At 64.7% G+C, this 14,420-nt stretch overlaps 1 protein-coding gene across 3 annotated transcripts in view; it reads left to right on the top strand.

Moving 5' to 3' along the window:
* The first annotated feature begins 520 nt into the window (after positions 1-520).
* The window catches only part of CELSR1 (cadherin EGF LAG seven-pass G-type receptor 1), a 98,356-nt gene continuing 84,456 nt past the window's right edge, over positions 521-14,420 (top strand). For 2 of the 3 annotated variants that reach the window (XM_059681372.1, XM_059681371.1), the window contains exon 1: positions 522-4,597. In XM_059681372.1, coding sequence (XP_059537355.1) covers positions 1,012-4,597 — 3,586 coding nt within the window. In that variant the 5' untranslated portion in view covers positions 522-1,011. Of the gene's footprint in view, positions 4,598-14,420 lie in introns of all 3 variants that reach the window. The other variant, XM_059681373.1, reaches the window with a different exon arrangement.

A 14,420-nucleotide genomic window follows, 5' to 3' on the forward strand; every position in this document is an offset into this window, starting at 1 on the left:
CTTCCAACCAAGTGGCATCTGAATGCAGTTAGTGGCCGGTTAGGTTTCAAAGTCCCGAAGGAGCTCCGTGGGGGGGGGGGGGGGGCGGGGGGCGCTTTAGCCTCCGGCCTTTTGCTGAGGAGGTGTGACCCCCCCCCCCCCCCCCAGCAGCCTCCTCCGTCAGTAACGCAGGCGGGCGCCCGGCACCTCGCACCGTCTCTCCCCTCCCGGGTCCAACCCGCGCGGCGGCGGGCACGGCGGTCTCCGCGGACCCGTTCTACAGGGTGGGATGCGGGGGCTTTGGGCCTCGCCGGCCCGGACAAGCAGAGCCACCGCCCCACCGGTAGCGGCCGCCCCGGGGCCCAACCCCGCCTTTCCCCGCCCGGCCCCCTCGGCCCCGCCCCCCAGGGAGGCGGGTGGGGAGGCCGCAGGGGAGTGGGCCCGGCCCCACCCCCGCCTCCGCTGCGCCCCCGCGTCTCCATAGCGATCTCCCCGGCGCGCACCTCCGGGCCGGCTCCCCCCGGGGCCGAACAATACGCTGCTGGGCCAGGGGCGGGGCGGGGCCCGGCCGGGGCGGGGAGAGCGCGGGCAGAGGGGGCGCGGGCGAGCGCACCGCCCAGGCAGCAGCCGGCCGCTGGGGTCCGAGCGGCGCGGTGCTCTCCAGGCCGCTCCAGGAGCGCAGCCCCCGCCCCGCGCCGGGCCCGCCTCGCTTCCCACGCCGCCGAGCCGGGCGCCCGCGGGAGCCACCTGGAGCCGCCGCCACCGCAGGTTGATGCGCGGCACCTCCCGGGACGCGAGGAGGAGCCATCTTGAAACCAACTTAGCAAACTTTCGCAAAGTGCTCTCGAAGTGGAAGCTGCGGGCGAGGCAGGGCGCGCGGCCGCCGGTGTCCCCGCCCGGGCCCCCGGAGAGGCGGGGCGCGGGCTGCCTCGAGGGCCGGGAGCCGGGCGCACGGGAGCCGCCCCCCGGGTGGATGCGGAGCCGCGCCGGGTGCATGGATTGTGCTCCGGCGCCCGGCTCGGGCTCGGGGCCATGGCGCCGCGGCCGCCGCCGCCCGTGCTGCCCTCGCTGCTACTCCTGGCCGCGGCCGCCGCCCTACCGGTGCTGGGGCTCCGAGCGGCCGCCTGGGAGCTGCGCGTGCCCGGCGGAGCCCGCGCCTTCACCCTCGGTCCCGGCTGGACCTACGCGCTGGACGCCGTGCGCACCCACCGGGCGCTACGAGAGGCGCTGGACGTGAGCCGCGACGGGCGGCTGGGTGGGCGACGGCACGGGCCGGGCCCGGGGCCCCGCAGCTGCGCGCGGCTCGGGGGACGCCCGCTGCCGCTGCACGTTCGCCTGGCAGCCCGCGGCGCCCCGACCGTGCTGAGCCTCCGCCTGCGGGCGCGCGCGTACGGCTCTGGTTGCGGCGCCCGGCTCCGGCCACGACGGGCCATCCGAGCGGAGCTTCACGCGAGGGCCGTGCTGACGGTGCCCGGGCCCGGCGCGGTGCTTTGCTTCCCGGCCCCCGGCGGCGGCGGGGCCGTTCTGCACTCGGCGCTGGCGGCCCTGACCACGTTCCCGGCCTGCCGCTGCCCGCTGCACCCCGGCCGCCTCTGCCCGCGCGGCCCCGTCTGCCTGCCGCCGGGCGGCTCGGCCCGCCTGCGCCTGCTGTGTGCCCTGAGGCGCGCGGCTGGCGCCATCCGGGTGGAGCTGGAGTTGGAGACGGCCGCAGGGACGCCCTCCCCGTCGCCGTCGCTGTCGCCGCCAAGACCGACCAGGGCAGGGACGGCGAGGCGGGCCCGGCGGGGTGCCGGCGGCGGTACGAGCCCTCAGTTCCCGCTGCCCAGCTACCAGGTGTCGGTGCCCGAGAACGAGCCGGCGGGCACCGCGGTCATTGAGCTGCGCGCGCACGATCCCGACGAGGGCGAGGCGGGCCGCCTGAGCTACCAGATGGAGGCGCTGTTCGACGAGCGCTCCAATGGCTTCTTCCTCATCGATTCGGACACGGGCGCGGTGAGCACGGCCCGCCCGCTGGACCGCGAGACCAAGGACACGCACGTGCTCAAGGTGAGCGCCGTGGACCACGGCCTGCCGCGGCGCTCGGCCGCCACCTACCTCACCGTCACGGTCAGCGACACCAACGACCACAGCCCGGCCTTCGAGCAGTCCGAGTACCGGGAGCGCGTGCGCGAGAACCTGGAGGTGGGCTACGAGGTGCTGACCATCCGCGCCACGGACGGCGACGCGCCCTCCAACGCGGACATGCGCTACCGCCTGCTGGAGGGCGCGCGCGGCGTCTTCGAGATCGATGCGCGCTCCGGGGTGGTGCGCACGCGGGCGGCGGTGGACCGGGAGGAGGAGGCGGAGTACCAGCTGCTGGTGGAGGCCAACGACCAGGGCCGCAGCCCGGGCCCGCTCAGCGCCACGGCCACGGTGCACATCACGGTGGAGGACGAGAATGACAACTACCCGCAGTTCAGCGAGACGCGCTACGTGGTCCGGGTGCCTGAGGACGTGGCAGTGAACACGCCGGTGCTGCGCGTGCAGGCCACCGACCGGGACCAGGGCCAGAACGCGGCCCTGCACTACAGCATCGTCAGCGGCAACCTGAAGGGGCAGTTTCACCTGCACTCGCTGAGCGGCAGCCTGGACGTGATCAACCCGCTGGACTTCGAGGCCATCCGCGAGTACACGCTGCGCGTCAAGGCGCAGGACGGGGGCCGGCCGCCGCTCATCAACTCCTCGGGGCTGGTCTCGGTGCAGGTGCTGGACGTGAACGACAACGCGCCCATCTTCGTGAGCAGCCCGTTCCAGGCGGCCGTGCTGGAGAACGTGCCGCTGGGCCACTCGGTGCTGCACATCCAGGCCGTGGACGCGGACGCGGGGGAGAACGCGCGCCTGCGCTACCGCCTGGTGGACACGGCCTCCGCCTCCGCGGGGGGCGCCGGCGCCCAGGGCCCCGCCTCGGCCGCCGACTTCCCTTTCCAGATCCACAACAGCTCGGGCTGGATCACCGTGCGCGCCGAGCTGGACCGGGAGGCGGTGGAGCGCTACAGCTTCGCGGTGGAGGCTGTGGACCACGGCTCGCCGCCCATGAGCTCCTCGGCCAGCGTGTCCATCACGGTCCTGGACGTGAACGACAATGACCCCGTGTTCACGCAGCCGGCGTACGAGCTGCGCCTGAACGAGGACGCGGCCGTGGGGAGCAGCGTGCTGACCCTGCGTGCCCTCGACCGCGACGCCAACAGTGTGATCACCTACCAGCTCACGGGGGGCAACACCCGGAACCGCTTCGCGCTCAGCAGCCAGAGCGGCGGCGGCCTCATCACCCTGGCGCTGCCGCTGGACTACAAGCAGGAGCGGCAGTACGTCCTGGCGGTGACGGCGTCGGACGGCACGCGCTCGCACACCGCGCAGGTCTTCATCAACGTCACGGACGCCAACACGCACCGGCCGGTGTTCCAGAGCTCCCACTACACCGTGAGTGTCCGCGAGGACCGGCCCGTGGGCACCTCCATCGCCACCATCGGCGCCACGGACGAGGACACAGGCGAGAACGCGCGCATCACCTACGTGCTGGAGGACCCCGTGCCGCAGTTCCGCATCGACCCCGACAGCGGCACCGTCCACACGCTGACGGAGCTGGACTACGAGGACCAGGCGGCCTACACGCTGGCCATCACGGCCCGGGACAATGGCATCCCCCAGAAGTCCGACACCACCTCCCTGGAGATCCTCATCCTTGATGCCAACGACAACGCGCCCCGGTTCCTGCGGGACTTCTACCAGGGCTCGGTCTTCGAGGATGCGCCCCCATCCACCAGCGTCCTCCAGGTCTCGGCCACCGATCGGGACTCCGGCCCCAACGGCCGCCTGCTCTACACCTTCCAGGGTGGCGACGATGGCGACGGGGACTTCTACATCGAGCCCACGTCCGGCGTGATCCGCACCCAGCGCCGGCTGGACCGGGAGAACGTCGCCGTGTACACACTTCGGGTCCTGGCTGTGGACCGGGGGAGCCCTGCGCCCCTGAGCGCCTCCGTGGACATCCAGGTGACCGTCCTGGACATTAATGACAACCCCCCGGTGTTTGAGAGGGACGAACTGGAGCTGCTGGTGGAGGAGAACAGCCCGGTGGGGTCCGTGGTGGCCAGGATTCGCGCCCATGACCCCGACGAGGGCCCCAACGCCCAGATCATGTACCAGATCGTGGAGGGCAACGTGCCCGAGGTCTTCCAGCTGGACCTGCTGAGCGGGGACCTGCGGGCCCTGGCCGAGCTGGACTTCGAGGTGCGGCGGGAGTACGTGCTGGTGGTGCAGGCCACCTCGGCCCCTCTGGTCAGCCGGGCCACGGTGCGCGTCCGCCTCCTGGACCAGAACGACAACCCGCCGGTGCTGCCCGACTTCCAGATCCTCTTCAACAACTACGTCACCAACAAGTCCAACAGCTTCCCCGCCGGCGTGATCGGCCGCATCCCGGCCCACGACCCCGACCTCTCCGACAGCCTCAACTACACCTTCCTGCAGGGCAACGAGCTGCGGCTGCTGCTCCTGGACACGGCCACGGGCGAGCTGCAGCTCAGCCGGGACCTGGACAACAACCGGCCGCTGGAGGCGCTCATGGAGGTGTCTGTGTCCGGTGAGTGGCCCTTGGGCGCCTGCGGGGCTGCCCGGGAGCCGCCGGGACCCGCCAGGGGCCTGCCGGGCGTGCTGGGGCGCATTCGGGCAGGGCCCAGGCGACTGGGGGGGGATGTGTGGCCTCCGGTTGGATGGTTGGGTGCCGCCAGCGGGAAGGGGGTGGTGCTCCCCACCCGCCAAGCGGGCGGGAGGGACACGGCACTGCTTCCCTCAGCATTCTTGCTGGGAACAGGCCTGGGCTTCTTCGAGTTCAAGACCGGGCTTCTCGGCGCCTCCCTCGGCTGGCCGCGGCCACCGAGCTGTGCTGCTCAGACCTGGTCTCCGGGGTTATCTGAGTCATCGGGTTCGCTGCTGAGGCTTTGCCATCAGCCACACACCTGTCTGGAAAGATGAAAGGTCACTGCCCATCTCAGGTGCCAATTAGTTCCCGGGCGGGACCGTGGGGAATTGCCGGATGGGCCCCTGAGTCACCCTGTAATACGGCTGGAGCCGGGGCCCTTGCGTCTCCTCTCCGTCTCCTGCGGATAATGACAGTGGGCTGTGTGCTCCCTGTGGGAGCGCTTTGCAAAGCGGAGCCATGTTTGATCTTGCTTCTGCACTAGACTCGGGCTTCACATTTGGGTGTCACTCAGAGGCCTGCCCCGGTCGCTGGGGGAGCCAGTGTGGGACCCCTGCTGACCCGCTCTGGGCTGGAAGGGCCTGGAAGGTACTGTTTTGGCTCAGCCAGCCACATGCTTGGCAGCAAAGAGCGGGCCCCCATGTGCCAGGCGGGGCCTGTGGAGCTGCGGAGAGGGAGACCCAGAGTGGGTGTGGGATTGGAGAGACCCCTGAGAAAGAAGGATTTGAAGGATTTGGGGTATGTGTGTGTGTGTGGGGGGGCGTTGTCTGGGAACAATAAAGGGACCCCCCCGCAGCTCCTCAGGGGCCCACCTGGGGGTGCGATCAGCTGGTGCAGGCTGTGCACCTTAATTATCACCAAGAAAGGTTCGGATGGGGGATGGGCGGGTTGAGTCAATGTTTCAGATTAGTCATTTAAACAACAAATTATTAGGGCATGCTATCACCGTGGGAGCCAGGGAGAATGAAAAGGTTTACTTTCTGACTGCGTTTGATTCCACAGTTGGCTGCAATTCTGTCTGTGCTCAGGGTGGGCAGCCCACAGGCTCTGCTTGCTTGCTTGCTTGTAAGGCCCGGGACTGACGCACGGTTTGAAGCGATGCAATACTTTGACGCCGGTTTGGGCCGTGTCGTCTGTCAGCGGGCGATACTTTAGGTTGTGTGAGGCCGTGAATCTGTGCAGAGAATACGGAATAGCCCCTTAGCGAGAGCTGTTGGCCAGGGTATGGGCTCTTCTGAGCAGTGACACCATTTTTTAGAAAGTCTCTTTCCTAAATTCCACGTGCATTTTCTTATTTCTTTATCTGCTGGATAAAGCAGAGCGGGAACCCAGCCCATATAAACACGGCTTGGCAGGGCCCCAGGGTGCCGACGGCACAGGGAGGGGGGGGGGGCTCTGTGGGAGCGGTGCGTGCTGGGATCGGCGATGTTTTGCGTCTGGGCCGCCAGGAATGTGGGCCCCTGTGTCGGCCGGATAACAGGGTTTAGGGTGGATTTTGTTCAAAAGAGGTTAGTCGCTCAGGGCCGCCTGGCCTACCTGGTGGGCCCACAGCCTGGACCACAGCCGGAGGTGGCGGGGAGATTGTCCCAGTGATTCCTGCTGGGCACTGCATCCCACGTGACACGCCCTCGTTTAATCGGGCACTGGGGCGCAGGTGTCGACTCCCCAGGGAATAACGAGGACCTTTTACTGGGTATCCGGCAGTTTTCTATGATCTTTATTCACACTGTCACTCACGCTTCTGGTTGCTGGGGGGCGAGTGGTGTTTGGCTGCTGCCATTTTACAGATGAAGAAACTGAGGCTCAGGGCTACATGTCCCCAGGGTCACACAGGGAGCAGGAGTCCCGGTGCACACCACGATCCAGAAAACACAAGCCCTCCCTCCTCCCGCCCCCCAGCACCCTCGCTTTCCGGGGACAGAGCTTGTGAGAAATTAGTGGCTCGGTGAATCGTGTCCATGGCGGATCCTTGCTCTGGTGTACAATGGGCCCCTTCGGGTGCTAGGTAGCCCTGAGAACACTCGGCTCCCATGTCATGCTCCCAAGAAGCTAATCACTGTAAACTACAAAACTCTGTAGCTCCAAACAGCAGAGCACGGCGTAGAAAGAAAACAAAGCAAAGAGATCTGCCCTCCAATTAACAGAGGCCACTCTCAGGTTTTATTGGGGAACCGTGGAGAGAGCTGTTGTTTCAAAAGCATAGGCTGTTTTCAATGAAGTGTTACTGGCTTCCCCGTTGGCAGTCCTGCCCTGGAGCCTCGAATGCAGAATCACCGCCCCGCAGGGCTGCCCACGAACAGCCCAGATGAGGTTTTGCGGGCTCCTTGCCAGGAAGGGCCTAAACCAGTGATGGCGAACCTTTTGAGCTCCGCGTGTCAGCGTTTTGAAAAACCCTAACTTCACTCTGGTGCTGTGTCACCTATAAACTTTTTTGATATTTGCAACCATCGTAAAACAGATTTATATTTTTGATATTTATTTTATATATTTAAATGCCATTTAACAAAGAAAAATCAACCAAAAAAATGAGTTCGCGTGTCAGAGGTTCGCCATCACTGGCCTAAACTTTAGGCCCTAAAGCTACCAGCCCTGCTGGGGGCGGGGCCTAACAAGAGGTCCCTGGGGGCGGGGCCTCGGGGGCGGGGCCTGGGTGGACTGTTGGGAGTCGGCCACCCCTGCCCGCCTGGGGCTGGGGGCTCCAGCGGCCATTCCCACTGTGAGTAGATGGTGCTCTTGGTTTTATGTAGCCTCCTGAGGACAAAACCCGGCAGGTATTTGAAAAGCTCTCGAATTGTGAATATAGTCGAGTCCAGGTAGCTGCCGTGTGGGGTGGCATCCAGCCACACAGATGTTTGTCTCCCGTGAGATGGTTTCTAATGAGACTGAAGATGTGGTGGTGGAGCCCTGGCCGGTGTGGCTCAGCGCCATCCTGTGCACCGAGAGGCCACGGGCTCGCTTCCGGGTCAAGGCCCAGGCCCAGGTTGCAGGGCACCTGCCCTGCCCTTCTCTCTACAGTCAGTTAAAGCATTGAAACCTGCTTTTGAGGTGGGACTTCTTGACGATGTTTAGAGATGGGCCTGGGTCTACGGCGGGGCTTTCGAGCGTCGGTGCTGCCGCCGTCTCCTCCAGGTGGAGGGTGTGGTGGTAACGCTGCCATTTTAATCCAACTCGGGCCGGTGTGTGCCTGCGGGTGCAGAGCCTCAGTCGGGCCTTGGAGGACATGACACTCGGTGGGAAATGGCCCTGCTTTCGGGGGGCGGGAGGGGGACCCACGGGCATGGGGGAGGCAGCACCTGCCTCGCGGAGTAAAGATGGTGGGTCGATGCGTCGTCCGGAAAAGCTGGAGCAGTGGTTCTCAACCTTCTGGCCCTTTAAATACAGCTCCTCATGTGGTGACCCAGCCATAACATTATTTTCGTGGCTACTTCATCACTGTCATGTTGCTACTGTGATGAATCGTCGTGTAAATCTCTGAGATGCAGGAGGGTCTTAGGTGACCCCTGTGAAAGGGTCGTGCGACCGCCAAAGGGCTCGCGACCCACAGGTTGAGAACCGCCGAGCTGGACGGTGCCATGGGCGGGAGCGTGAGCGGCCTTTCCGCGCTGACCGGGCGGAGGGGACGTGGTGCGGTGGCGCCCAGGCTTGCTATCGCTTTAGGAGGGATTTGCTGGTTAAATACAGGATGCCGTGGGCACGTTTACATAGACGATTGCAAACAAGGAAGTGGGAGGCGGCCACTGTACCAGGCGCCCGGGTGCAGGCGCTTTGTTTGTTTCTGGGTCTCGGCTTGAACCAGCCGTCGTCGAGCCGGTGCTCCCGTGGCAGAGTCAGGGGCTTTGGGCAGCTGGTTAGCCGTGGAAGGGCTGCAGTAGCTCTGGAGAGAGTCGACGCTAACAGACTTTCAGAAACACGGGCTCAGAAGCAAAGGAGTGTTTATTGAGCACCTACTGTGTGCCAGGCCTACTGTGTGTGAGGCCCCGGAGAGCCCTGTGGCCTGGTCTCGGAAGGCGGGGGAGACCACCAGTGGATAAATGGGTCCCTGGCAGGGGGAAATGGGGAGGCTGGCTGGACGGCCTGGGAGGGGGTGAGGGGAGCTTGGGGCCAAGGTTGGGGTGGTGTCTGAGCAGCTGAGAGGGAGGGCTCTAGGCAGTGAGCACGGAGGGGAGGGTCCAGCTTGAGGCTGAGGAGCAAGGGTGACAGAGTGGGTCGTGAGGTTAGATGGTCAGACGTGCAGGTCTGGCTGGGAGAGACCAGGGAGGTCATGGCTAGAGGTGGTCAGCACGGCTACGGGCCGACACGAGGACGGTGAGGGCTGGGCGTGGTCAGCGACCTGTGTGAGATGAGGGCGGGGCTCAGGCACAGCCGCAGGGGCTGTGGCCCAGTGTCCTGTCGGGTGGAATGGACCAGCATGGGGGCTGGGGCAGGAGACACCCCAGGGCCTGGCTGTGGCGCCGGGGGAGGGGGTCCTGCAGGGTGGCCAGTGCCAGTCGGGAGCCTGAGGACAGAGATGTGGTTTGGTTAGAAGGGGAGGCCCTTGATGGTCTTTGTGAGAGCCAGAGTGCTGGGGGGGCCAGGAGCCCCCGGGGGGAGCAGAGGACAGGTCCCTGGGGGTGAGTGAGGCTCAGAGCAGAGGCCGTGGGAGCCGGGAGGGACCTGGCTGAGTTGAGCGAAGGGGAGTTCACCTGTTCATCTGCCCACCCAGCCCGTCCTCCAGCCCACCTGCCCAGGCCGGTGTGCACCCAGCGGGCACTGGCACCTTTGGGGTCCCTGGGCGTGGGGGACAAGTCTTGGTTGGTGGTAACCCTGAGGCTGTGTGGCCAAGCTGCGTGTGGACAGGGCTGCGGGGTGGGGGCGGGGACGGTAGCTACCGCTTCCCGTGGAGTCACGGCCTGTGATGGAGGAGCCGGAGGGCAGGGACCGTGGCAGGGCCGAGGCCACAGGTGGCCTGGACTCAGGAGGGCCAGGTGCCCCGTCTTAGCACAGCTGCCTGTGACCTGAGGTCTCCGTCTGGCCCACTGACCAGTGAGGGAGACAGGACAGGTCGCAGGCACCCGAGCCCTCTTGGGGGCGGTGCTGAAATCCGTGTGGAAAAGTGGCTGGCAGTGTTGGTGACGCCAGAACTCGGTGCAGGACCCGGTGTCTTGGTGGGAAGCCCATCTGATCTGGGCTGCGCACACACCTGCCCATGTCGATGCCCGAGAGCAGGAACCAGGGAGGTGGCTGGTGGGTGCCAGCCGCTGGCAGCACCCTGTGAGCCCGGGGCGTGTGGCACGGGGCCACGGGCCACGCCCCTGCCAGCCCCCGAAGCTTGCGGTAGATTGCATCGTGCGGGGGATGGGCGGGAAACCTTCCTCGCTTGGCGTGGCTCCTCTCCCTCACCGCCTGCGGGGAATAGCTTTCTGGTTTTTCTCCTTGTCGTGTAACCTGAACACGCAGTTCACATGGAAGCCGCAGATCAGATTCCTGCCGGGGGGCGTGCACAGGCCTCTGGCTCTCTGGGTGTTGGTTTGGGGAGGGGAACCGGGGGTCCTGAGGAGATGGGGGGGGCGGGAAGGGCGGTCAGAGCCTCAGGCTGTAGAGGTCAGGGGGCCAGCATGTGTTTGCGGGGGCGACGAGTGCGCACACAGTAGGGGCTTGGCCGATACCTGTGGGTTGTTTATGGGACGAGCCGCGGGGTCCTGGGGTTCTATCTGCCGAGGCCACAGGGGCTCCACCGCCTTCGCTTGGGGCCCAGAGGGAGGCTCCGGCAGAAGACAGGCCCCCCAGCCCCTGTGTGGTGCTGGGGGCGTGGCCTGGTGAAAGGAAGAGGCATTTTCAGGAAAACTCCAGCGGCTTTGGCTTCAGGTGAGAACGTGTGGACACGGGGGCAGTCGCCCCTTCTGGGTGTGAACATTCCCAGCTGAGACAGCCCCACCCGGCTCTGCGTTTTCATCCCCGCTGGGTGCCTGTTCTCACACCACCCTGGGCTCTAAGCCCCCATCCTGGGCTCTTCCCTAAACACGTAGACACGCAGACAGACACACGTGCTCACATGCACACATACACACACACGCACACAGATGTACACTCACAGACACACATGCACACACAAATGTACATGTAACCACACGTGCACAAGCACACACATGCTTGCAAACACGAATGTACACACCAACACATGCTCACACGCATAGGTGCGCAGGCGTGATTTAAGCAGCGACCTCGAGGGCCTCCCCGGGACATTCTGTTGGCTAAGGATCAGAGAACCGGAACCCAGCCGAGGGGTGTGGCTGTGACTTGGGGAACCTTTCTCTGGCCGTATGCGGCTCAGGTGCCGAGAAGTGGTTTCATTCCAAGCTGCTACAAAATATTCGTGAATTGTATGTCGGATAAGGGATTACTGCCCAGAACGCATAGAGCAGGGGTCCTCAAACTACGGCCCGCGGGCCACATGCGGCCGCCGAAAACATTTATCCGGCCCGCCGGGTGTTTTTGCCGCCGCTGTGTGCATAGGAATTTGTTCATAGTTTTTTTTTTAAACTATAGTCCGGCCCTCCAACGGTCTGAGGGATAGTGAACTGGCCCCCCATTTAAAAAGTTTGAGGACCCCTGGTCTAGAGAATGCCTGTGGCTCAGCCACAGAACAAGCCCCTCGAATAGAAGGTGGCGAAGGACCCGAGGGGACGTGCAGGTGGCCAGCAGGTGCGTGACAAGATGCTCCGCGTCGCTCATCGGGGGAAACGCAGGTCGGAACCACAGTGGGTACCACCTCCCACCGGCGGGGTGTCTGTCCCCAAACAAACAGAACAGACAGGAAGCAGCGAATGTCGGGGGGGTGTGGGGAGTGGAGGCCCCGTGCGCTGGTTGGTGCGCGTGGGAGATGGCGCGGCCCGTGGAGGACAGGACGGCGGGTCTCAAAGGAATGAAACAGCGAGTGAGCGCAGGACCCAGGAATTCCACTCCTGGGTGTGCACGCCCGGAAGGGGTGAGAGCGGGGTCACCCACAGGTGCTGCACACCCGTGTTCGGCAGCGTGCCGCGGCGCCAGCCAACAGCGGGAAGCGGCCCGGGGCGCGCCGACGGGGGAGCCGATGAGCACGGTTACGCACCGGCTGTCCGTCAGCCTCAGCGGGGAGGAAACCCCGACACCTGCTGCTGAACACGGTGAACCCGGAGGGCTTCACGCCGGTGACACGCCGTCACAGTCACAGAGGGCCGGGTGCTGTGACGATGGGGGGAGGCCCCTGGAGCCGTCAGCTTCATCCAGACACAGGCCGGGAGCGGGTGCCAGGCTGGGGAGGGGGATGGGTTAGTGCTCCATGGGGTCAGATCTCCGTCCCTTGTGTGAGATGAGAAGAGCTATGGGGGTGGGGGGTGGTGAGCTACGGGGGTGGGGGGTGGTGAGCTACGAGGGTGGGGGGTGGTGAGCTACGGGGGTGGGGGGTGGTGAGCTACGGGGGTGGGGGGTGGTGAGCTACGGGGGTGGGGGGTGGTGAGCTACGGGGGCGGGGGGTGGTGAGCTACGGGGGCGGGGGGTGGTGAGCTATGGGGGTGGGGGGTGGTGAGCTACGGGGGTGGGGGTGGTGAGCTATGGGGGTGGGGGTGGTGAGGGTGGCCCACAGTGTGAATGTCCTTGACGCCACTCAACTGCAAACTTAAAAATGATAAAAAGGTGACATTTTACACGTTTACCACAATAAAAAAGGCTAACAAAACAGAGCCGTTCTGGCTGCTGGGCTTGTGGGGAGCGCCTATGCCGGGACTGAGGGGACGTTTCCCCCGAGGCTGAGCGGCCAGCAGCTCCCTTTGGCCCCTTTGAATGCCCTGTGCCCACGGGGACCTTGCTCCTTTGTCCTCCTCTGTGCCCTGAGAGTCGATGTGGCCGCGGGCAGAGCCCGTTGGTGTTGACACAGGCTCCTCACTCCCTGGATCACCGAGGTGATCAGAGTGGCATGTGGTTTACAGGGAGGTGCTCCTGCCTCTGGGGGGTCAGGAGGGAGGGGTGCAGAGTGCGTTGCCCACAGAAAGGGGGTGCGGGGCATGGGCCTGTGCTGAGACGGCCACCCCCCTCAGGTGCCTTTCTGCGCCTGTTGCCAGCTGACACGCTGTGGGCGTCGCCGGTCCCACTGGCCGGCTGTCTCTCGCGAGCATGGAAAATTCTCTGATGCGTCATGGAGCGTCCCCCCATCTCCAGAGAAGAGCGGGTGGAAAATAGTAAGGTGTGTGGTGCTGAGAGATTTCCCGTGCATCCGGCAGGCGGCCGTCGGAGGTCAGGGGTGTGTGTGTGACAGGAAGCCAGGGCCGTGAGCTCTGCGTGTTGGGGCGGGCACCTCACTGTCGGACAGAGATGCCCGGGAAAGCAGGACAGGGGGCCGGGGGGACACAGAGGCTGGTTCTGCTGCCCGGCCAGCACCTCTTAGTGCGAAATAGGGCACCCCGGCCGGTGTGGCTCCGTGGATAGAGCATCGGCCTGTGGACAGACCATCGGGTCCCAGGTTTGATTCCGGTCGAGGACACGTACCTTGGTGTCAGGCTCCTCCCTGGCCCAGGCCCTGGCCGGGGTGCGTGCAGGAGGCAGCCAATCGATATGTTTCTCTCTGTCTTTCCCTCTCTCTCCCGCTCTCTCTAAAAGTCAATGGGAAATGTCCTCGGGTGAGGAGTTAATTAAGAAAAGAGAAGAGAAGGACAGGCCCTGGCTGGGGTCTGCTTCCAGGGCAAACCGGGCTGCGGGGCCGGAGGCGGGAACGGGCTGGGTGGGGGTGGCGCCGGTCCCCGGCCGGCAGGGAAGCCACTGTGTTCGCATCAGAACTTGGCTTTTCCCTCCCTGCTCTGCCGCCCACTGGCCCGGCCTCTTTTGAACCCAGAGCCAGTTTGCAGCCATGTGAACCTTGGGCTGAGCTCCTGCAGGGGCCAGACTTGTATCTGCGGCTTCAGGGAAACGGAGGCAGGGGCTCCCTCCGCGCACTGACCCCCTGGGCCAGGGGGCTCTCGATTCGTGGCCCACGGAGCCCACGCTGCCTGCCGAGGAGGCGCTCCGGACGCGCGAGCTTCCCCGGGGTCTGTGTGGAGAGAGGATTCTTGCAGCATCGCCCGAGGTGCTGTCCCCGGGGTTCCGGGCGGCCTGACCCTCAGGGAGGGGGCTTTAGAGTGGACAGCCGGCCGTCATGACTGTCAAGTTCCCGAACGTTTCTTTTTAATATCCTATGTAATAAAGAGCTAATATGCTAATTAGACCGAACAGCAGAACGACCTTCCGGACGACCTTCCGGACGAAGCTGGGGTTGCGAGGGGCTTCGAGGAGCTTCGAGGGCCGAGCCCTTGCACGGATTTCCTGCATCGGCCTCTAGTATATTTAATATATTTGTATTGATGCCAGAGAGGAAGGGGGAGGGAGAGAGGGATAGAACCATCAATGATGAGAGAGAATCATTGATTGGCTGCCTCCTGCACGCCCCCCAGTGGAGAGGAGCCTGCAACCCGGGCATGTGCCCTTGACGGAATCGAACCCGGGACCCTTCAGTCTGCAGGCCGACGCTCTATCCACTGAGCCACACCGGCCCGGGCCCGGAATATTTTTATCACTTCAGAGTTGTACACTTTTTTGTCATATTTTAAAATCGGTGGCATTCTCCAAGCTGAATTATTCATGGCTGCTTTGGGTTTATTCTATGGATATCTAATGAGATCCAGACTTACCTGGCCGTGGGGTCAGGTTGGCTGCTGCTAGC

The sequence above is a fragment of the Myotis daubentonii genome, chromosome 2, assembly GCF_963259705.1.
Source record: "Myotis daubentonii chromosome 2, mMyoDau2.1, whole genome shotgun sequence".
Lineage (NCBI taxonomy): Eukaryota > Metazoa > Chordata > Mammalia > Chiroptera > Vespertilionidae > Myotis > Myotis daubentonii.